Raw genomic sequence first — 25,006 nt, forward strand, 5'->3', positions numbered from 1 at the left:
ATTTAGTAAACAGCGATCACAGGTTAGTTGGCTTCAGTATTAATCACACAAATAGGAAACATAAGGGAACTACAAAGACACTGAATTTCAAAAGAGCCCACTTCCCTAAACTAGGAACCTTGCTAGAAGATATAAATTGGGATAAAACCTTAGGAATAAAGAACACGGAGGAGAGATGGGTTTTCTTTAAGAGCATATTAAATAAGGGCATCAGCCAGTGCATCCCATTGGGTAATAAATTTAAAAGAGCAAACAAAAGTCCTGGATGGCTTAACGCCAATGTAAAAATGCATATAAAAAGCAAAAGCGAAGGCCTTCAAAAAATACAAGGTTGAGGGATCATCATCAGCATTCAAACGTTATAAAGAATGCAACAAGAAATGTAATGCCGTGTACACACAACCAGACTTTCCGGCAGAAAAGGTCCGATGGAACGAATCCGTCGGACATTCCGATCATGTGTGGGCTTCATCTGACCTTTTCTGTCGAAAAATCTGACGGACCTTAGAAATAGAACATGTTTCAAATCTTTCCGACTGACTGGATTCCTATTGAAAAAAACGGTTGTATGCTAGTCCGACGGACCGAAAACGACGCAAGGGCAGCTATTGGCTACTGGCTATTGAACTTCCTTTTCTAGTCCGGTCGTACGTCATCACGTTCGAAACGATCGGACTTTGGTGGGATCATGTGTAGGCAATTCCATTTCGTCCGAACTCCGTTGAAAAGTCTTTCGGAGTTTAGTCCGACGAGAAGTCCGCTCGTGTGTACGCGGCATAAGGGTGCAACTAGGGCGGCTAAGATAGAACACGAAAGACATATAGCGGAGGAGAGCAAAATGAATCCCAAGAAATTCTTTAAGTATGTAAACAGTAAAAAAGGGAGGACAGACCATATTGGCCCCATAAAGAATGAGGAAGGACATCTGGTTACAAAGGATGGGGCGATAGCGAAGGTATTGAATTTATTCTTCTTCTCAGTCTTCACAAGGGAAACGGGGGGGCTTCAGTAACCAAAACTTCAGTGTTCATTCTCGTAATACATCACAGGAAGTACCCTCATGGCTAACAGAGGACAGAATTAGACTTGGGAAACTTAACATTAATCACCGGGACCGGATGGCTTGCACCCGAAGGTACCTAGGGAACTCAGTCAAGTAATTGCGAGACCATTGTTCCTAATTTTTACTGACAGTCTACTGACTGGAATGTTACCAGCTGATTGGAGAAAAGCCAATGTAGCACCAATGTTTAAAAAGGGCCCAAAATACATCTCTGGGAATTACAGACCAGTTAGCCTAACATCAATAGTATGCAAGCTCTTGGAGGGGATGATAAGGGACTATATACAAGATTTTAGTAATGAAAACGGTATCATTAGCAGTAATCAGCATTAATTCATGAAGAATCGTTCTTGCCAGACCAATCAATTACAAATTACCTTCTATGAGGAGGTGAGTTGCCATCTAGATAAAGGAAGGCCCGTAGACATGGTGTATCTGGATTTTACAACAAGGAGAGAAGCGCCTCTGAAAGTAGATGTTTAAAAACACTTTAATAGGCATACAGTTTATGCACTAACATTTTGAAGAAGTATTATGAGCATTTCAGTCCCAAAAAGACTCGGTGGCCGCTCCTCCTGACTGCTCCCTCCGTCCGTGTTGCTCCAACGCTGTCTGGGAGAGTGTCACTCCATGTGGATGGATGCTAGCTGCTGTGGAGGAACTCTGTGATCAAAACGAAGCCTGGAGCTCAGGGCAAGGATGGCAGCAGGGAGATGGCGTCACCAATAGTGGATGCGTTTCATGAGCATGCTTGCTGAGATCGTACGGCAAGCCACGCTCCTTTTTCAACACAGCAGCCGGCATCCATCTGCACGGAGTGACACTCTCCTAGACAGCACCAGAGCAACAAGGACGGAGGGAGCAGTCAGCAGAAGCGGCCATCTAGACTTTTTGGGACTGAAATGCTCATAATACTTCTTCAAAATGTGGGTGCATAAACTGTATGCCTATTAAAATGTTTTTAAACGTCTACTCTTAGAGGCACTTCTTTCCTTGTTGTTTTCTCTACAGTTTTGGAACCTGGTTTCTGTTCTCCTATGACAGCAGCCCTAAGAGTCCCTGGACATTATTCCCTTGTTTTCCCTATATATTATACCTTCCTTAAATGATTTCCATGAGACTATGTATTTTATGACATAAGTGTTGTAAATTGGGAGATACATGAGCCTTAGCTCTTGCGCATACACCTGTATTTTTTGTATCTGGATTTTGCAAAAGCCTTTGACACAGTTCCCCATAAACGTTTACTGTACAAAATAAGGTCCGTTGCCATGGACCAAAGTTTGAGTACATAGACTGAAAACTGGCTACAAGGGTGAGTTCAGAGGGTGGTGATAAATGGGGAATACTCGGAATGGTCAGGGGTGGGTAGTGGGGTGGAGGATGGGGTAAACAGTTCAATCTCTGTATTTTCAGATGATACCAAGCTAAGCAGGGCAATAACTTCTCTGCAGAATGTGGAAACCTTGCAAGAAGATCTGAACAAATTAATGGGGTGGGCAACTACATGGCAAATGAGGTTTAATGTAGAAAAATGTAAAATAATGCATTTGGGTGGCAGAAATATGAATGCAATCTATACACTAGTGGGAGAACCTCTGGGGAATCTAGGATGGAAAGGGACCTGGGGGTCCTAGGCTCAGCAATTGCATGCAATGCCAAGCTGCTGCTAACAAAACAAACAGAATATTGGCATGCATTAACCACTTCAGCCCTGGAAGGATTTACCCCCTTCCTGACCAGAGCACTTTTTACAATTTGACACTGCGTCACCTTAACTGCTAATTGCGCGGTCATGCAATGCTGTACCCAAACGAAATTTGCGTCCTTTTCTTCCCACAAATAGAGCTTTCTTTTGATGTTATTTGATCACCTCTGCGGTTTTTATTTTTTGTGCTATAAACGGAAAAAGACCAAAAATTTTGAAAAAAAAAAGACATTTTCTACTTTTTGTTATAAAAAAAATCCAATAAACTCAATTTTAGTCATACATTTAGGCCAAAATGTATTCGGCCACATGTCTTTGGTAAAAAAAATGTCAATAAGCGTATATTTATTGGCTTGCGCAAAAGTTATAGCGTCTACAAACTAGGGTACATTTTCTGGAATTTACACAGCTTTTAGTTTATGACTGCCTATGTCATTTCTTGAGGTGCTAAAATGGCAGGGCAGTACAAACCCCCCCAAATGACCCCATTTTGGAAAGTAGATACCCCAAGGAAGTGATTGAATAATGACAAAAAAAAAAAAGAAAAAATTACAAAAAGTTGTCACTAAATGATATATTGCTCACACAGGCCATGGGCACATGTGGAATTGCACCCCAAAATACATTCAGCTGCTTCTCCTGAGTACGGGGATACCACATGTGTGGGACTTTTTGGGAGCCTAGCCGCGTACGGGGCCCCGAAAACCAATCACCGCCTTCAGGATTTCTAAGGGTGTAAATTTTTGATTTCACTCTTCACTGCCTATCACAGTTTCGAGGCCATGGAATGCCCAGGTGGCACAAAACCCCCCCAAATGACCCCATTTTGGAAAGTAGACACCCCAAGCTATTTGCTGAGAGGCATGTTGAGTTCATGGAATATTTTATATTTTGACACAAGTTGCGGGAATGTGACACTTTTTTTTTCTTGCACAAAGTTGTCACTAAATGATATATTGCTCACACAGGCCATGGGCATATGTGGAATTGCACCCCAAAATACATTTAGCTACTTCTCCTGAGTATGAGGATACCACATGTGTGGGACTTTTTGGGAGTCTAACTGCGTACGGGGCCCCGAAAACCAATCACCGCCTTCAGGATTTCTAAGGGTGTACATTTTTGATTTCACTCTTCACTGCCTATCACAGTTTCGAGGCCATGGAATGCCCAGGTGGCACAAACCCCCCCCAAATGACCCCATTTTGGAAAGTAGACACCCCAAGCTATTTGCTGAGAGGCTGAAATAAAAAAGATGATCTTAGGCCCAGTACATGGATACCAAACATGACATGCTTTAAAATTGCGCACAAACGTGCAGTGGCAACAAAATAAATACTTTTTAAAAGCCTTTAAAAGCCTTTACAGGTTACCACTTTAGATTTACAGAGGAGGTCTACTGCTAAAATTACTACCCTCGATCTGACCTTCGCGGTGATACCTCACATGCATGGTGCAATTGCTGTTTACATTTGACACCAGACCGACGCTTGCGTTCGCCTTAGCGCGAGAGCAGGGGGGGGACAGGGGTGCTTTTTTTTTTCCTTTATTATTTTTTTGCTTTTTTTATCTTATTTTTAAACTGTTCCTTTCATTTTTTTTTTTTTTTTTTCCATTTTTATTGTTATCTCAGGGAATGTAAATATCCCCTATGATAGCAATAGGTAGTGACAGGTACTCTCTTTTTTGAAAAAATTGGGGTCTATTAGACCCTAGATCTCTCCTCTGCCCTCAAAGCATCTGACCACACCACACAATCACAATCGGTGTGATAAAATGCTTTCCCAATGGCGCTGTTTACATCCGGCGAAATCTAAGTTATGAAATGCTCGTAGCTTCCGGTTTCTTAAGCCATAGAGATGTTTGGAGCCACTCTGGTCTCTGATCAGCTCTATGGTCAGCTGGCTGAATCACCGGCTGCATTCTCAGGTTCCCTTTTGAGACAGGAGAGCCAGAGAAAAACACGGAAGATGGTGGTGGTGGGGGGGGGGGGGGGGGGGCATTCCCTTCCACTGCTTGTAAAAGCAGTCTAGAGGCTAATTAGCTGCTAGGATTGCTTTTACATGAAAGCCGACCGCTGGCTGAAAAGAATGATACCAAGATGATATCTAAACCTGTAGGCATCATTCTGTGATAACCACTCAAAGTCGTGAATGGCGTACCTGAAGACAAAAAAATGGTTAACAATAAAACACAGTAAACGGTAAAGTATAAAAAATTGCATACCTGAAAAGCAAACATGATAAAACATAATAACAATAACAATAAAACATTGCAGAATAGAATACAGTAAAAAAGAGCAGAACAATAGAGAGAGAATAGAGAGAGAAAGAACAATGAAACGACAACTATTTTTTTTTATTTTATATCTTTTTTTTTGTTTTTGTTTTTGTTTTTTTACACTTTTTTTTGTAACTAACTTTTATAGCTGTAACCGGTTCCAGGTTCGGGTCTCTCAAAATGCAATGGCATCTTGGGAGACCCTGTGAAAGTGTGTCTAGTCTGTGCAATGCTGTACCCTACGCTAATACTCAACTATTGTATGGTAGCGTTTAAAACATTCACCAATGCAAAGACCAGGATTGTCAGGACAGGAGGGACAATAATAGCGGGTGTCACGCCTATATCCGCGCTTGCTGCAGACATGACATCTTTTTTGGGGGGGGTTCGTCGAGTAGGGGTACTCAGGAGGACATAAAAATGCCTCTCATGCAGCCGACTGCATTTGGTTGGGGATGTGAATGGGGGAAGTACGGGTGCTGCAGAAGCGGTGGGTTCCCAATTAGGATTGGCGAATGCAGCAGGAAGGGCACTATGGGCACGACGGGCCTGTGTTTGTCTTCTTCTTGGTGGCAGCGGGACACTACTTGTGCTTGCCACCTCACCAGCTTGAACTGCAATTATGGGACTCGCCACATCACCAAGTGTTACTGCAGTGCTGGTTTGACTACGACCGGGGTGTACTAGGCCACTGGTGCTTGCCACTTCACCAAAATGCTACCAAAAAAAAAACTGTTAGTGATCGCAGGGATCAGGCCTGACTCTGCGAACGCTGCAGTTATGCGTTTAGTAAGTGACAGTGATCGATCGATACTGCACTTGGGTGGGCTGGGCTGGGCCGGGCGGAGGGGCAAAACGCAGGTGCTAGCAGGTATCTGGGTTGATCCCGCTAACACTGTGTTTTTGGGAACCCTAAACTGCTGGGGATTCTAGTATAGATCTGATCGGATCAGATATTGATCCGTTCAGATACTATACCACTAAGGGAGGTGTACAGTGTGTGTGTGGGTGTTAGCGATACTGGCGCTAACCTGACGCTGCTTGGGGCTAGTGCTTGCCAGTTCACCAAAACGCTACCAAAAAAACTGTTAGCGATCGCTGGAAGCAGGCCTGACTCTGCGAACGCTGCAGATATGCGTTTAGTGTTTTGTAAGTGACAGTGATCGATCGATACTGCACTAGCAGGTATCTGGGTTGATCCCGCTAACACTGTGTTTTTGGGAACCCTAAACTGCTGGGGATGCTAGTATAGATCTGATCGGATCAGATATTGATCCGTCCAGATACTATACCACTAAGGGAGGCGTACGCTGCGTGCGCGGGTGTTAGCGGTACTGGCGCTAACCTGACGCTGCCTGGGGCGATGCATATCACCGCCGGGCGATCAGGGGGCTAAACCTTTATATAATATATAATAAACGGCGGGTGCCCTGACACCATAAAAAATAAACGAACTAACCAGCGTCACCCGTAACGGTTATACGGTGATCACTGGTGAAAGGGTTAACTAGGGGGCAATCGAGGGGTTAAAACATTTATTAGATAGTATATGGGGGTCCCTGACGCTATAAAACGCTGACGGCAAACCTAAATATTTACCTCACTAACGAGCGTCACCAGTGACACTAATACAGCGATCAGAAAAATGATCGCTTAGTGACACTGGCGACGGGGGGGTGATCAAGGGGTTAAAACTTTATTGGGGGGGTTAGGGGGTTATCCTAGACCTAAAGGGGGCTAACACTAACTGCCCTACCACACTAACTGTCACAAACTAACACCAATGCAGTAATCAGAAAAAAAAAAACTGCTTGGTGTCAGTGTGACGGGGGGGGGGGGGGGGGGGGGGAAGGGTGATTGGGGGGTGATCAGGGGAGGATCGGGGGTGTATTGTGTGCCTGGCATGTTGTACTGAGTGTGTATGTGTTGTGCACTTACAGTGAAGTCTTCTCTCCTAGGCGCCGGAACGGAAAATACCGAGCCGAGGAGAGATGACATCATTTCCTTTGCTGCTGTTTAGCATACAGCAGCAGAGGAAGAACCTGATTGGCTGGGAGCGATCGCGAGGGGGGGCCACGAATGGATGGTCTCCCCCTCACCTCTCATCGCTCCCAAGCAGAAGCCAACCGCCTCGAGCACCGGGGGGGGTTCCGATCGGACCCCCCGCCCGCGGCAGGCAGATCACATACAGGTACGTGATTCTGCCTTCCCGTGCCATTCTGCCTCAGTATATCTGCGTGAGGCGGTCGGCAAGTGGTTAAAAAAGTGGTCAACTCCAGGAATAAAGCGATAACTCTCCCACTCTACAGGACTCTGGTCTGGCCGCACCTGGAGTATGCTGTCAAATTCTGGGCACCAGTCCTCAGGAAGGATGTACCTTGAAGTGGAGCGAGTACAAAGGAGGGCAACAAAGCTAATAAAGGGTCTGGAGTACATTAGTTATGAAGAAAGGTTGCAAGCACTGAACGTATTCTCTCTGCAGAAGAGATGCTTGAGAGGGGATATGAATTCAGATTACCATACTGGTGACCCAACAATAGGGATAACAATTTTTTGCGGACGGGAGTTTAACAACATACGTGGCCACTCATTAAAATGAGAAGAAAAGAGGTTTGACCTTAAACTACGTAGAGGGTTCTTTACTGTAAGAGCGGCAAGGATGTGGAATTCCCTTCCACAGGCGGTGGTCTCAGCGGGGGGGCATCGATAGTTTCAAAAAACTATTAGATAAGCTCCTGAACAACCGCAACATACAGGGATATTGTCAGAAACCACGAACCAGACCAAGACAGAAGTACAGTTAAATCACACTTGTTTATTAATAAAAATAAAAAGGTAAATAGAGTAAGCGTAGTCCAGTAACCGGATCGGGTAGTCAGCCAAGCCAGAGTTCAGTAACCAGATCGGGTAATCAGCCAGGCCAGAAGTCAGGGATCCAAGTGGAGGAACAGCAAGCCGGATAAGGAGCCAGAAGGGATGTCAGCAAGCCAGTCTTTAAACAGGAACGCAGGAAATGGTTTCTTGTGATGTGACCAAGGCGAAGGCAGGAAAGAAGTGAGCTGGATGTCTTTAAGTAGGAGGGACTGACGAGCAGATCCACAACAGCTGATTAACTGTGGAGAGAGAAGAGAGCTGGCAATTAGCCGACAGCTGAGAGACCAGCTCAGAGAAGGAAGGGCTGAGCCAGCCCTGACAGATATACAACGTAATACCGACATATAATCACACACATAGGTTGCACTTGATGGACTAGCACAACATATGTAGAACCATTCCATACATGTCAGACATATATGAGCATGTCGGAGGCCCCAACTGTAGATTACATACATGTAGTCAAGTAAGTGTGCTAAAATGTTAGAGGTCACATCATCAAATGGTCTACCAGTCCGTCCAGATGGAATAAGGAAGGACACGACAGGAAACCAATAATAATATATAGATTGTATCTAATTACACTGTCTGGAAGCAAAAATATTACACATCAGCAAAAACATACCTATATGGTGGGCCTTCCACACAGATAATGATACCCAAGATTAGACTATGGCCAATAAGGAAACATTGCTACCTAAGGGCATATACGCTTATGTTGGAAAATGGAGGCCGTCCATTATCGCTCAAGCATTATATATGACAAGGGATGTAGTAACCAGATAGGCTAACCGCTTCATTACTCAATGGGGGCAATATCTGCATAATAAAAAACACAAAAGTCACCAAAAAGTTTCCATGCATTAATCACAAGAGGCACTACAACTGGAAAAAGGGAGAGATTAAGATACTAACCCCCAGAACAAAATGGTATCCAAGATAATGTCCTTTTAGTACCCAATATTCCTCATTTCTAATTGGTAGTGATGGTGGCATCCTCCCTGGAATCAGGGGTGGTCCTGTACCATTTTACGAAAGGTGTGTGATAATGACAAATCACTCTATACAAGGAGATCTGCATAATACAAAGCACAGAGGTAACCTTAAAATTTCCACTTTTTAATCACAGGAGGTTCCACAATCAAAAATGGACTAAAATACTGACCCCTAGAGCAAAGGTGGCATTCAAAGTTTTGTTACCTGATAATCCACAGTTCACGCTGTCACATTAGCCAGGTCTTGTACATTCGGCCCTGGCCCACCGAGCAAATGCTGGTGTGCCTTATGGCCAGTCTGGGCCTGGTAATGTATCTGTCTGAGCAAGTTTGAGATGCATTTACTATTCAGTTGTTTTTTGAACAGATACTGTTTATTTTTTTTTTTTTTTTAAGCTGAGACTCAAGTTTGTTTAGTACAGTATTCTTTTTAAAGACTGTGGGCCTTCAGCACAAAGTGTGGGTATACGTCTGGGGTGGTTAGTGAAACCCAATGTCCATAAGTCAAACTAACCAATACCCTGGGAAGGCCTAATTGTGGGTTAATGGAAGAACATGGGGAAAGGGAGCTCCCAGCATGCTGGATGAAAAGAAATTAAGTACAGTCCTTAGCATATTAAACAGAGGTGGATCCCATTGCTCCCAGTATGACATACAGTATAGTGATCCTAAGCATTGGAGATCATAAGGTAAAGGTGTTTATGGACCCTGTCAGGAATTATAAACTGGGAAGGTAAAGGAGATAACTTTCCTTGGAATGCTCTCTGAAATTGAACTGAGTGGGGCTGGTGACCAAAATATGGACTTTAAATGATATGTAGTTAAAACAAATATAGTAAGGTCAGAAAATTCTACTTTCTTTCATAGACACAATGCAGTCAGAAAAGCAAGTAAAATCTGCAAACTGTAATCAGAGAAGAAAGGTGGGTTCATAGGCTTGCCGACCTAGTGCCATCTTACAGTAGGTGTTAAGTGTACAGTACATTTACTGTGGGAGCAGCAAAAGTTGCACCAGTCTGGCAAATCTCAATAACGCAATCTAGGTGTTTATACCGATGTTATGTATGTTAGGGAAAACAAATAACATTCCAAACAACATCACAGGAAAACCCCATACTACTTCGGGCCTCAGTTCAGTATAAGTGTGTGGGAGTCAGATTGAATGGGTGCAACCAAATCTGTCTATTTTCATGAGTTCAGGTCTAGCAATATGGGCTCCCTGTGGTGCATAAATATAAACTTAAAGCTGAGTTCCACCCATTTTCTGCACTTTGTCTGTATTGCATCCCCTTAGCTCATCCTTTTCACAATATTCTTTTTATTTATTTTTTTTATGCTTGGAAATACCCTTTTTTTCTGGTATTTCTATTTTACTTACGCCCGTCCCCACCTAGTCGATTACATCACTAGGCGATTTGCAAGGGTTCCTGGGATAGCAGCATCATGTTTCTCAGGAGTCCTTGCAAATCGCCTACTGCTGAAATCTCGCGTTATTTGCTGAGGGGAAATGACGTGGACGGGATATCCAATTTCTATTACCTTCCTCTCCTCTCCTCTGATTGACAGGTTGCTATAACAATGGGACAAAACTTTTGCCAACGCCAACATTGCTATGGCAACCTGTCAGGAAGAAGGATGGCCTCGAGATTGTGAGGTGCATGCTGGGTAGCCAGCTGCACAGATATCCAGGAAATGAACACAGGAGGGCTTCAGGTGCCCACAGCTAAAATAGAACCTGCCTGCTTCCGAGATCTGTGAGAAACAAACTTTTTCAAGAAAGTAAAATCGCAAAAAATATGATATGTTAGAAATGTTCATTTACAGGTTCTAAAAATTACAGATCAGTGTTTAAAAAAAACATTTGGGGGACTGGAACTCCGCTTTAAGTAGCTGCCATCTACTAAATATGGTCACCAGGTATATAAGGGAAATGGGAAATGGAGGTAGTGTATGCAAAACAAAAAACCTAAAAATAAAAAAATTCTTCGCTCGTGGTACAGTTGCTGTTACTTGTCTCTTGGAGAACGGGTGTGCATCTGGAACCTGGAGGAAGAAATTCACTGCTCAGCCTTGCTGGTCCAGGTGCTTTTGGCAGTAGTCAGCCTTCAGGGTTCTGAAGTGGCATGTTGATACTGTGAAAAGTAGCTGTGTTCATGGTGGTCTCGGACGATTCTCCCTGATCCTGCGGGGTTGTGGTGTTTCAAGTAGAGGAAGAATGTCAGTTGGGGTCCATACCACAAAGACCTCCCTGTCCTTTAGATGATGAGGTGGAGCAGACAGCCCCATCGGTATGTTGCACCCATGGCTGGAAGTTTGTCTAATAAAGACTGAAAAACAGCACATCTCCGTAGGATGTTCCTGGAGAGGTCTGACAAAATCTGTAGTGGTGCCCAACTCATGTTTATTTTATTTACCTGTAGTTCAGATACTTTTGAGGTGTTGGTAGCAAATTAATATTATACTGGATCTTTTCAGTTTGTAGAATACAACTTGGAAGTGCCGTCCTTACTATGCAAATCTTTTAGGCTTGTAAACCTTCTTTGTTTAAAAAAACAAACAAAAAAAAAAACATCATCATCATGACTAGTTAGTACTTAGACTCAGTCTGCTAACTTTTGTGATTTCAGACAGTGACTATTTCAAATCCCAAGCGTTGAAGAATGCAGAGGAGGCTTTTAGGATACACCAGGCACAGGTGAGATTCCTATTGCTGTTGTTCATGGGTGGTCTTTTTTTGTTAACTAGTTTAATTTATTGTTATGTTTTAGGAAACTATTATTTTCTTTTTTTAGGGTAGGCAGTCATGATTCCTATTTTAATGATCTTCTTTCGAAAAATTGCTACTTTAGCTGATGCACTCTGCAGAGCAGTCATTACGAGGAGGCAATATGTATAGATGATATCATTTAATTAGCTGTCACGTTTTCTTACTTATTATTTGTGGAATTTGTTATTAGCTTTAATTGCATGTATGAATTTTATTCTGTTTTTTTAAAGTGGATCTTCACTCACATATAAGACATAAAATAATCTCAACCCTCGCTGTTGTACATTTAGGTTTTTTTTTGGTAACAAGTACTTTTTTACAGCAGGTATATACTACCATTTTTTTATTCCTTGCCTAGGCAAGGGTAATGTCCCCCTTCCCCAACAGCCTCCTGGGATGCATATCACACATCCTAAGAGGCTACAGAACCAGTCTCCCTGTGCCCCTTGATCTGGCGCATGTGTAGTAGGGGGCTGGCTGCGACTGATCAGGAAGTCAGAGTTGGCTCCTGAATCCAAGATGGTGGCACGGAACTGAAGACTTCGGGTTCTTGAAGGCTAGTGCTGGACTCAATGGGCTTATAAGTACATGTTTTTCAAAGTCAGCAGCTACAGTAATTGTAGCTGCAGACTTAATTTTTTTCAATACAGAGTGAAGTTCCTCTTTAAGCCTTATTATTCAGTTTACAAGAGCTTGAAGATCATAAGTCACCCAGCACTTATTTTGAGACATATACTACTTTCTAGACCAGATCGTTTGATGAAGATGCCAAGGAAAGCAGAGCAGCAGCTTTACGGGTGGCTCAATCAAGCTTTGGAGAGAGTTACAGTCTGGCTAATCCCTCAATAAGAGCAGGGGAGGATATACCCCAGCCCACAATTTTCAGTGGGAAACTTAAAGGCTACCAACTTAAAGGCATGAATTGGCTGGCAAATCTTTATGAACAGGTGAGTTAAAATCACTGATTGTGTAATGAATTGTGAATAATTTCATTGTACTAATTATTTAAGGGATTCAATTGTGTTTTATTGTATGTAATGCTTGTTGAAGCATTTTGTATGTTATGCTTGTTGTTCAAGGAACAACAAAAAGTAAATTAAAATGCCACTTGATTTCATAATTTCAGATGGAGTTTAGTGAACTTTCACTAAGATTAACTAACTTTTTAAACAAATGTATCTAAAGCCCATTTTTTGACGGGCTGTGTTCTGGTAAAATTCACTCTCCCTTCTAAATGATCATTGTAACTAGGACTGAAAATTAGGGAAAATCCAACATATTAGGTTGTCACTTATATACGGATTTTGGCAAAATCTTCTGTTGGTGACAGTAAGGAGGAGATTTACTAAATCTGGAGAGCGCAAAATCTGTTGCAGCTGTGCATGGTAGCCAATCAACTTCTTTTCTTCAGCTTGTTCAATTAGGCTTTGACAAAAAAAACCTGACAGCTGACTGGTTTCTGTGCAGAGATGCACCAGATTTTGCACTCTCCAGTTTTAGTAAGGCTGGGTTCACACTGGTCCGACAAACGCTCCGACATTGGGAGCTCATGTCGCATGACGTGTGAAATTCAGTGTTTCCCTATGGGAGCCGTCCTAACTGTTCCGACTTTAGTAAAGCTCCCTGTACTACTTTGGTCCGACTTTGATCCTACTTCAGCCCATTGACTATCATTGAAGTCGGATCAGAGTCAGATTGCCGTCTCGCATGATCCGACTTCGGCATGCGACTTGTATCCGAGCACGCAGCCCTACTGGTCAGGAATGGAGGGGGGACAAGCGAGCGCCCCCCCCCCCCCCCCCTCCTGAACCGTACCAAGCCGCATGCCCTCAACATGGGGGGGTGGGTCTTTTGGGGCAGGGGGGGCGCCCTGCGGCCCCTCCCACCCCAAAGCACCTTGTCCCCATGTTGATGAGGACAAGGGCCTCTTCCTGACAACCCTGGCCGTTGGTTGTCGGGGTCTGCGTGTGGGGGGCTTATCGGAATCCGGGAGCCCCCTTTAATAAGTCTTCTTCCGACTTTGGGGGTCTTCTTCCGACTCCGGGGGTCTTCTTCTGACTTCGGGGGTCTCCCCGGCGTCTCCTCCCGGTGTCCTGATCTTCTGCCGGCTCCTCCGCTATCTTCTGCAGCTCTTTTGCTAGTGGTGGCCCGGACTTCTGCCTTCTTGTCTTCTGCCTTCTTGTCTTCTGCCTTATTGTCTTCTTCCCTCTTGTCTTCTTCCCTCTTGTCTTCTTCCGATGTTGACACGACGCTCTCTCCAGCTGGAATGCTCTCTGAGCACTCCGCAATGGACTTATATAGGCGGTGACCCCGCCCCCTTATGAGGTTACAGTCCCGGGGCATGCCGGTAGTAGTACAGGGAGCATTTTTCAAAGTCGGACCAACTTGTGTCGGACCAGTTAAGACATGTTGCATGACGTGTGAAATTCAATGTTTCCCTATGGGAGCTGTCTTAACTGGTCCGACACAAGTCGGTCCGACTTTATAAATGCTCCCTGTACTACTTTGGTCTGACTTTGATCCTACTTCAGCCCATTGACTTTCATTGAAGTAGGATCATAGTTGGATCCTTGTCCTAACCATCTGACTTTGGCATCCGACATTGTGTTATTTTTCTTGTCCCCTGCTGTAGCCCCTCCCATTGTGTGTTAGTTTTGATTGGTCAAAGGACAAGTGTACTATCTGAAAAGTCAGATAAAAGTAGTATCCTGTTCATGAAAGTCGGATGGATGTAGGACCAAAGTAGGATCAATGTAGGACCAATGTGGGACTGATGTCGCAGAGCAAAGTAGGATGAAAGTCGTACTACTGTCGTGTAGTATAGTGTGAACCCAGCCTTCGGATCAAAGTAGGATCCTTGTCCTAACCATCCGACTTTTGACATCAGACATGGTGATTACAGCAGCAGTAAGGCTGGGTTCACACTGGTGCGACACGACAGCCGTCCTACTTTGGATCCGACTTTGCTCTGCGACATGAAGCCCCATGTTGATGAGGACAAGGGCCTCTTCCCGACAACCCTGGCCGTTGGTTGTCGGGGTCTGTGGGCGGGGGGCTTATCGGAATCCGGGGGCCCCCTTTAATGAGGGGCCCCCCAAATCCCGGCCCCCTACCCTTTGTGAATGAGTATGGGGTACATCGTACCCCTACCCATTCACCTAGGGAAAAAAGTGTCAATGAAAAAACACAGTACACAGGTTTTTAAAGTAATTTATTAGGCAGCTCCGGGGTCTTCTTCCGACTTCGGGGGTCTTCTTCCGACTTCGGGGGTCTCTGTGGCGTCTCCTCCCGGTGTCCTGATCTTCTGCCGGCTCCTCCGCTATCTTCTGCAGCTCTTTTGCTAGCGGTGGCCCGGACTTCTGCCTTCTTCCCTCTTCTCTTCTTCCGATGTTGACACGACGCTCTCTCCAGCTGGAATGCTCTCTGAGCGCTCCGCAGTGGACTTATATAGGCGGTGACCCCGCCCCCTTATGAGGTCACTGTCCCGGGCATGCTGGGACTGTGCCGTCATAAGGGGGCGTGGTCAATATAACCTGGTGACCACGCCCCAAAAACGTCAAAGTCCCAGCATGCCCAGGGACTGTGACGGCATAAGGGGGCGGGGTCACCGCCTATATAAATCACATCGGCGCGCTCAGAGAGCATTGCAGCTGGAGAGAGCGTCGTGTCAACATCGGAAGAAGAGAAAAGGGAAGAAGACAAGAAGGCAGAAGGCAGAAGTCTGGGCCACCGCTAGCAAAAGAGCGGCAAAAGAGCAGAAGATAGTGAAGGAGCCCTGCAGAAAACCGGAGAGTGCGGAGAGACCCCCGAAGTCAGAAGAAGACCCCCGGAGCTGTCTAATAAATTACTTTAAAAACCTGTGTAGTGTTTTTTTTTTATTGACACTTTTTCCCTAGGTGAATGGGTAGGTACCCCATACTCATTCACATAGGGTGGGGGGCCGGGATCTGGGGGCCCTCTTATTAAAGGGGGCTCCCGGATTCCGATAAGCTCCCCGCCCGCAGACCCTGACAACCAACGGTCAGGGTTGTCAGGAAGAGGCCCTTGTCCTCATCAACATGGGGATGAGGTGCTTTGGGGTGACGGGCACACAGGGCACCCCCACTGTCCCAAAGCACCCACCCCCCCATATTAAGGGCATGCGGCCTGGTACGGTTCAGGGGGGGGGGGGGGGGGCGCTCACTCGTCCCCGCCCCCATTCCTGACCGGCCGGGCTGCGTGCTCGGATAAGGGTCTGGTATGGACTTGGAGGGGAAACCCATGCCGGTTTTTTATTTAAAATTTGGCGCGGCGTACCCCCTCAAGATCATCTGAGCACAAGTCGCATGCCGAGGTCGGATCATGCGAGACGGCGATCCGACTTTGATCCGACTTCAATGATAGTCAATGGGCTGAAGTAGGATCAGAGTTGGCCCAAAGTAGTACAGGGAGCATTTCTAAAGTCGGAACGACTTGTGTCGTTAGGACGGCTCCCATAGGGAAACATTGAATTTCACACGTCATGCGACATGAGCTCCCAATGTCGGAGCGTTTGTCGGACCAGTGTGAACCCAGCCTAAGGCTCGATTTACAGCTACGCTGTCCGTCCCTGTTCTCCGTTTCAGGGACGAATCAGGGCAGAATCTTTGCCTGAGTGCGGCTCTGAAACGGAGGCAAAGATGCACGGCGTTTCTGTGCAGTGTTTCCTGCCGCCGCCCCGGAGACATGTGAACCAGCTCCATAGAGAGCCGATCACATTCTCCTGCTATGTGAATTGGATGCCGGGAAACCCGCATCCAATTCGCATAGGTGTGAACCCAGCCTAAGAGAGGATTCCTATTCCTTTGGCTCTCCAAAGCAAACCAAAGAAAAAAAGGTTTGACTTTTTGCACTTTAATATTTCATTATATGTTGAAATGAGTTTCATGTGCTATCTTTGCACAATTCTTTCAGACTGCCTCTAGATATGATTGGATCAGTTGCATCACAAGCACAAATCAAGTAGTTAATAGCCATAACATATTTTTGTTCTTTTAGGGTATTAATGGAATCTTGGCTGATGAAATGGGCCTAGGAAAAACTGTGCAGAGCATTGCTCTGTTGGCTCACCTTGCTGAGGTAAGGCTATTTATTTCTTTAAGGTTATGTTTCAGTTGTTGAACCATTAGTAAAAGAAAAAATAATAATATAAATAAGGAAGCAGTTGGGCTCATTTTACACAGTCATGTCACAATAAATTCCTCATAACAGTTTAGAGTGTCTACTAAATAACAAATATTTTTCATTCATTGAGGGACACAGGGTTCAAATTGGGTTATTCTGCTGCCTGGAGGAGAATTTGGACACTGGCAAAAAAAACAAAAAACAGCCTGCTATATCCTCATATGGCCATGCCTGGGCCCCACTGGATTGGATGATTGCAGTGCCTGCCTGGAATGTAACCATCTGGCAATATGTTCCGCATTGTGGCACTTTCCAGACTTTTGTATACTTTGTTAGTTAGTGGTGGAGCATTTTTCAGGTCCAGAGTGAAGGCACAGACTCCCAGAGACTGAAGACTTACTTTGTGAGAAATCTCTGCAGCCTGGTTCCCACCATTCAGCATGAGGTAGCACCTGTCTTGGTCTTTGAAGCTTTTACTTTTACATAGAGTATTGTGAATGTATATATCCTCCCTCCCTTTCCTTTTACGCAACTGGATGATATTTTTGCTGCAATAGTCTCTGTAGAGGAAGGTACCCTGCTAATAATGGGTGATTTTAACACGGTTATAGATTCTGATCCGGATATGTGAGGGTGTGTATCGGGTATTCTACCCTCTAAGGTATGGTTCCAGAGCTATGATCTCATTGATGTGTGGTGACAGAGGAACCAGGGAGTGGGGGTATTTTCCTATCACTCAGGAAGGGCTCATACATAATCACGCATAGATATGGTACTGTCCACTGTAGATAGTTGCGTCTGATTGAGGATGTGAGGTACTTACCGATGGCTATCTCCCATAATTCCCTCATGGAAGGTAATCTTGATTTAGGATATCAGTCTGGGATTAAGTACAGAAAAATGAATGCCCAATGGATTTGAAGATTATGTAAATTAGGTTGACAGCTGGCGATAACTCACTCTTGGGCTAAAAATAATATGGATACATCACTACTTACACAGGATTTTACCAGAATTCCTGAGGAAAAGGTAGTGTATATGGAAGATCAGGTAACAGTGGCGGAGCATCTTTACGTGCATGATCCCTCCACTACAAATTACTGGCAAAGATTGTCAGGAATACCTACGTTCTTATCCATTGCTCCTCATTGAGCGAGCCTGTAAACAGCAATTCATGCAGTGTAGGCAGCAATTTGAATACTAAGATTAAAATGACCGCCTGCAGGCTTATCTGGTTCAGCCTGCCTATAACCCAATATCTATAACCAGCATTTGGACACCACGGGGTTCTGTAGTAAGTGATACACCAAATGCCATGTCTACTTTTGTACAATTCAATCCTTGTATATGTCTCAAGGACCTTTTACAGACACTGCTATGCACTCTTATCTGTCTTCTTTTGAACTTCCTTAATTGAGAAGGGAATATAGGGGGTTGTTTAAAAAAGATATGGAGGGGATTGAGACTATATATAAAGAATATATAAAGAAAAGTGCAGCGCTGGATATAAAACAAACATTAACAAAAGAAACCGCAGTGCATAGTGATCCACTAGTGGTGAAATAAATCAAAATCATACATATTGTCAATACATAATCTAATATAAGAACAAGCTGGGTGTTGAAAAAATTCCTGTGAAGATAAATGCACAACTGTCACCACCGCAGACTCATATCACACTAGATAATGACGTGCTTAATATTCAAAAATCATATAGTGTCCATAAATACAAATGAGTGAATTTGCTGTGTAGATGAATCCTTGACTTCCACCGCAATAGACACCCGTCACCATAGAAAGATTAAAGGCTTACCAGACAGCCCTTAATGAAAGGCATGAAGACCTCAACTTAGGTGTGGTCCTGTCGGTGAATGGGTCCCATCCAGAAACGATGAACAGGCAGCAGCAGACGGCCATCCAATGCCTCCAATGGGGAGAGTTCGCTCACAGCGGTGGTAAGTATTAAAAAGAGAGGAAATGCTCCAATAGCGTAAAAAGGTTTAACTCTCCTTTATTAAGATTTGCCAAGCAGGCATCCATAAAACATGTTCCTTGCAAGGAATTTAAAATCGGCTCCAACAGATATCGAAAGTCCGCGCAGTGCGTACGTGCGTGTTTACCCTACAGCCGATTCGTCAGAAATGACATCATCAGGAGCACGCCCACATGTCCGCGCCTGCGCATTATATAACTGAGCGGCGGAACAAAGAAATTCAGCCATTGGTTACATAATTAGGATACCTGGAGCCGAAAAAAACTGAAGCATTACAAGGGGAGTGTCAAGTACTCATGATGCTGGTTAACACAGTTAGAACACATAGGGCAACATGAAGCTTTCATAGCGCCATCTTGTGGACAAATTAAATATTGCTTCAGAAATATATTTGCAATTTATATTTTCAAAAATATTAATATTCTAAAAACCGGATAAAAAGAAACCAATTGCTGAAGATCATTCACATCACCCTTCAGAGGTAAAAACATATAAAATTAATCAATACTCAGTTCAAGGGAAAAACACCAAAAAATCAAAAATCCAGATGGTACAGCATAAACAGGATAATCAACATTTAATGAGAGGTTGAAAAGGGGGAGGTTTAACAAAAATGTGGAGTGGGACATCAAAAGGAGAAAGAGAACTCAACCATTATTGATGAAACAATTGATGTCCCACTCCACATTCAAACCCATAGGTACATGGCAGCCTAATTTGTATATCCAGTTGGTCTCAATTCTAGATATGCTACGTTTGCCATTGCTACCTCGCCAGTGTGGTATATATTTTTCGAGGGCAAAAAACAAGGTGCCTGTGGGATCCCTATTGTGTTTGAGGTCATAGTGTTTCAAAACATTATGTTTATCAAAGCCCCTTCGGATATTGGCAACATGCTCACCTAATCTCACCTGTAACTTCCTAGTGGTGCGCCCTACGTATTCTAACCCGCAAGGGCACCTTAAAAGATACACTACACATTTCGTAGTACAGGTGATGAAAGATTTAATCAAATGTGTAGTACCTGCCCCTGCTGATGTGAATTCAGTTAATCTTCTCCCCCTGAATGCATTAATACTGAAAATTTGACATTTTTTACAGGGATAAAAACCCTTCAGGTCTCCAAAGAAAGTAGGCCTTGTAGGCGGGTCAGGGACATTAGGTGCTATGAAGTGCCTAAGATTAGAGGCGCCTCTAAATAGCACACAGGGTTTATCTGCCAACAAAAGGTCCCAAGACCCTGTCATTCTTAATGATAGGCCAATGTCTTTTAATTATGCGTTTAATGGCCCAATGTTGGCTAGAGTAAGTGGTCAAGAAAGCTAAGCCAAAATCCTCCCTGTTCTCTACTTGTGGTGATTTGTCAGTTAAGAGAGTCGGACGATCCCTATTGCCTACTTGCATTATTAATGAATCAAGGGCCTGACCATCATAGCCCTTGTTCAAAAATCTGGATTTGAGAACCAAAGCTTCTTTATTGTAATCCTCCAAATTAGTGCAATTGCGCCTGAGCCACAAAAATTGTCCTTTTGGAACTGCTGAAAGCCAGGAACGGTGATGACAAGAGTCCAGTGGAATATATCTGTTCCTGTCTGTCGTTTTAAAATATGTGGATGTGATGATCCTCCCATTTTCTATAGTTATTTTTAAATCCAGAAAATTAATCTGGGTGGGATTAACCTCATGAGAGAGAACAATGCCTCTATCATTATTGTTCAAAAAGGTCATAACAGATTCAGTGTCCCCGTCCCATATAAAAAGGACATTATCAATGAACCTTTTCCATAAAATAAGCTCATCACGCCTGTCATGTAATACCACATCTTCCTCCCACTTGGCCATGAACAAGTTGGCCATACTGGGAGCAAATTTTGCTCCCATGGCCACTCCCTTCTTCTGTAGGTAATAAAGACCGTTATACCAGAAATAATTATGCTTCATCGAAAAATCCAATAGCTCCAACACGAATTTCCTTTGCGTGATTGAGATACCGGAGTCTCGATAAAGAAAATGTTGCACTGCTTCGTGACCTAAACGATGAGAAATGGCCGTATAGAGCGATGCTACATCTGCGGTTACCAGTAAATATGTTGACTTCCACTCTATCTCACCAAGTAGATTGATAACATGCTTGGTATCTTTTAAGAAAGAGGGGGTCCCCATCACCAGTGCTTGTAAGTACTTGTCAATGTACTTCCCGACTCTTGATGTAACAGAGTCAATTCCACTGATGATGGGTCTCCCAGGGGGATTAATCAAAGTTTTATGTATCTTAGGTAATATATACATAACTGGTAACCGTGGTGCCAAGGGTACCAGGTATTCCTTCTCTTTCCTGTTCAGAATGCCCATATCAGAACCTTTCTGAACAAGTGTTTTCAAATTTTGTTTGAATTTGGATGTGGGATCCGCCGATAAGGGAGAGTATGTCTCGGAATCCGAAAGGATCCTTAACATCTCATTAGAGTAAGCTTCCTTATCCAGAATGACAATAGCCCCTCCCTTATCGGCGGGGCGAATCACTATATCTTTCCTGTTACAAAGTGATTCCATTCCTGCAGCAATATCCTGCTTGGATCGAGTGGCCCTTATGTTCAAACTAGCCAAGTCTTTAATAACCAAATCCCGGAAAATATTGACATTTGCAGCCAAATTTCCCGGGGGGTTAAAAAGCGAGGCATTGGACAAGTTTGAATGGACAATGGTAGAGGTTTCTCTCACTAATTGTCTAGCTGGATTGCTCATGATGTACCTTTTGATATTCAGTTTCCGCGTATATTTATGTACATCTATGAATATTTGGAACTCATTAAGGTTCCGTGTAGGGACATATTTTAATCCCTTATTCAGGGTTAAAAGTTCTTCCTTGGATAATTCCTTATTACTGAGATTAATGATACCGCTGGCATCTAAGTTCTCCTTCTCTTTGGAGTGAAGTTTCCTCCCCCCTCTGCTCCCTCTCTTCCGTCCCCATTTCTTTTTTGGCCGCCTCTGTTGGCCCTCTGAAAATCCCGTTGACTTAGGGAGGGATGGGGAACATCAAAGCTCCCACCTGCTCTTGAATTATGCCCTCTATTGTTGTTAGATAGTGGAGTGAATCTATTCCTAGTGGCCACACCATATTGATTCTGTGGATCATTATTTCTCCTAGGATCATATGTCATCGTCTGGTTATAATAAGTATGTTGTCCCTCCCAATGTCTCCAAGGTGGCGGTGACTGATGAGTAGGGCGAGGAAGAGATCCTCTCCCTCCCCCTCTAGCTCTAGAATGGCCTTGATGTTGTTGCATACCCATTCTCCCCCTTGGGGGTTTGGGAGAAGTCGGGTGTGTATTAACTCCACCATTCACTACAGGAGTAGATGGTGGATCTGTTAGGGTGACGGTTCAGGGGGAGTTACAACCTGCCACCTAAAAACTACGTTATCACTATAGTCTTTAACATCTCTATTGTATTTCCTTTTTTTCTTTATTTTTTGATCAAAATGCCCTTTAAAGCTTCTGATCTTTGCATATATTCTGACTCACCCTTGAAGGGCATTAACTTACTCTTAATACTAATTATTTCTAAATCTAGTGTAGCCAATTTACGTTTCTTTTTTGCTATTAAAAATTGCAAGAAATTTACTCCTGCCTCATTAAAATATTTGAACCATTCAGCTATCTCACTATCTTCTTTTTGGGGATTAACATCCCATCGGAGGCTCCTGGGGACCATATTTAATCTAACATATTCCTCCAAATATGCTATGTCCCATCTAGTATGAACCTCAGCGATGGTCAAATTTTTTAATCTTAAAAAACAACCTCCTATGTCATCCCTAGGGTCATCATTACCATCAAAGACCCCTTCTGTGTTGGTAACAATCTGGGACCTATAATCAAAAATATCCATTGCGGATACACCAGCAGCAAATAATGTGTATCAAAAAAACAAAATAATTCTAAAGAAAAAAGTCACGCTAGGTGTGCAAAGATGAATAATATATGAATATAAAAAAACTGTGAAAAGGTATCCTGCAGCTGGACACTATAACCCTGATAGGGGGCACCACTAAGCATATATAAAGAAAAGTGCAGCGCTGGATATAAAACAAACATTAACAAAAGAAACCGCAGTGCATAGTGATCCACTAGTGGTGAAATAAATCAAAATCATACATATTGTCCATACATAATCTAATATAAGAACAAGCTGGGTGTTGAAAAAATTCCTGTGAAGATAAATGCACAACTGTCACCACCGCAGACTCATATCACACTAGATAATGACGTGCTTAATATTCAAAAATCATATAGTGTCCATAAATACAAATTAGTGAATTCGCCGTGTAGATGAATCCGTGACTTCCACCGCAATAGTCACCCGTCACCATAGAAAGATTAAAGGCTTACCAGACAGCCCTTAATGAAAGGCATGAAGACCTCAACTTAGGTGTTGTCCTGTCAGTGAATGGGTCCCGTCCGGAAACGATGAACAGGCGACAGCAGACGGCCATCCAATGCCTCCAATGGGGAGAGGTCGCTCACAGCGGTGGTAAGTATTAAAAAGAGAGGAAACGCTCCAATAGTGTAAAAAGGTTTAACTCTCCTTTATTAAGATTTGCCAAGCAGGCATCCATAAAACATGTTCCTTGCAAGGAATTTAAAATCGGCTCCAACAGATATCGAAAGTCCGCGCATGCGCAGTGCGTATGTGCGTGTTTACCCTACGGCTGTTTCGTCAGAAATGACATCATCAGGGGCACGTCCGCGCATGCGCATTATATACCTGAGCGGCAGAACGAAGAAATTCAGCCATTGGTTACATAATTAGGATACCTGGAGCCGAAAAAAACTGAAGCATTACAAGGGGAGTGTCAAGTACTCATGATGCTGGTTAACACAGAACACATAGGGCAACATGAAGCTTTCATAGCACCATCTTGTGGACAAATTAAATATTGCTTCAGAAATATATTTGCAATTTATATTTTCAAAAATATTAATATTCTAAAAACCGGATAAAAAGAAACAAATTGCTGAAGATAATTCGCATCACCCTTCAGAGGTAAAAACATATACAATTAATCAATATTCAATTTAAGGGAAAAACACCAAAAAATCAAAAATCCAGATGGTACAGCATAAACGGGATAATCAACATTTAATGAGAGGTTGAAAAGGGGGAGGTTTAACAAAAATGTGGAGTGGGACATCAAAAGGAGGGGATTGAGACTGCTATTTTCTCCTTTGCTCCTTTGTAAATCTTCGGGTCTAAATGGTTACCCTTCAGAACAGTAGCAGACGCACAAATAGTCCCTTGTACTCAGTTTACGGCAGTTTTTAATTTGCTGATATTATCCAAAACTGGCTTTTTGCCTTGCAGTTGTGCTCAGATCAATCTCAGGAGGTTGTTTGTTACTCTTCAAATAACACATGCTAATTACAATTCTAGAGTGATAGTGTTGTTAGACATGAGAAAAGCCTTCGATTCAGTGGAGTGGGTATATATTTTTCCACTACTTGATAAGATTTAGCTTTGGACCTGTCTTTGTGTCCTGGGTTATTGTGTTGTAACAGGGTTCCTCTGCTAGTAACAGAACCAATGGTGTAATTTCTGACTTTTTTTTAAATACAGGGGAACTGGGCAGGGTTGCCCTTTATCCCTTCCCATGTTCCCACTGGCTTAATGATCCATTGACTTAAAAACTTAGGGCATATGCCGCACTCCTCCCTGCCTGCTGCCTTTTTGCTTATTAAGGATTTTGGGGAGTATTCAGGGTTCAGAATAAATTGGGCTAACTTTTCCCTATTGACAGACAACTGAACTTGGATGCTCCTCTATCTTGTCCTATCACAGTTGATGATAAATTCAAATACTTACGAATCACCATCCATGTTACATAGTTAGGTTGATAAAAGACACAAGTCCATCTAGTTCAACCAATAAAAAAAAAATCAAACAACTCATATACAATCCCACACCCACAGTTGATCCAGAGGAAGGCGAAAAACCCCAGCAAAAGCACAATCCAATCTGCTTAAAGCAGGGAAAAAAAATCCTTCCTGATCCCCCAAGAGGCAATCGCATACTCCCTGGATGAACTTTACCCATCAATGTTAGTACCCAGTTATATTATGTACATTTAGGAAAGAATCAAGGCCTTTTTTAAAGCAATTTACTGAGCTGGCTAGAACCACCT

At 43.4% G+C, this 25,006-nt stretch overlaps 1 protein-coding gene across 2 annotated transcripts in view; it reads left to right on the forward strand.

Annotated features, from left to right (window-relative positions):
- Positions 1-25,006, forward strand: part of INO80 (INO80 complex ATPase subunit) — a 357,091-nt gene that overhangs the window by 130,103 nt on the left and 201,982 nt on the right. For both annotated transcript variants that reach the window (XM_073609688.1, XM_073609689.1), the window contains exons 11-13: positions 11,548-11,615; positions 12,434-12,634; positions 16,704-16,784. In XM_073609688.1, the coding sequence (XP_073465789.1) occupies positions 11,548-11,615; positions 12,434-12,634; positions 16,704-16,784 (350 nt within the window). The remainder of the gene's footprint in view (positions 1-11,547; positions 11,616-12,433; positions 12,635-16,703; positions 16,785-25,006) is intronic.

This window comes from Aquarana catesbeiana, linkage group LG13 (genome assembly GCF_042186555.1).
Source record: "Aquarana catesbeiana isolate 2022-GZ linkage group LG13, ASM4218655v1, whole genome shotgun sequence".
In the NCBI taxonomy this organism is placed as follows: Eukaryota; Metazoa; Chordata; class Amphibia; order Anura; family Ranidae; genus Aquarana; species Aquarana catesbeiana.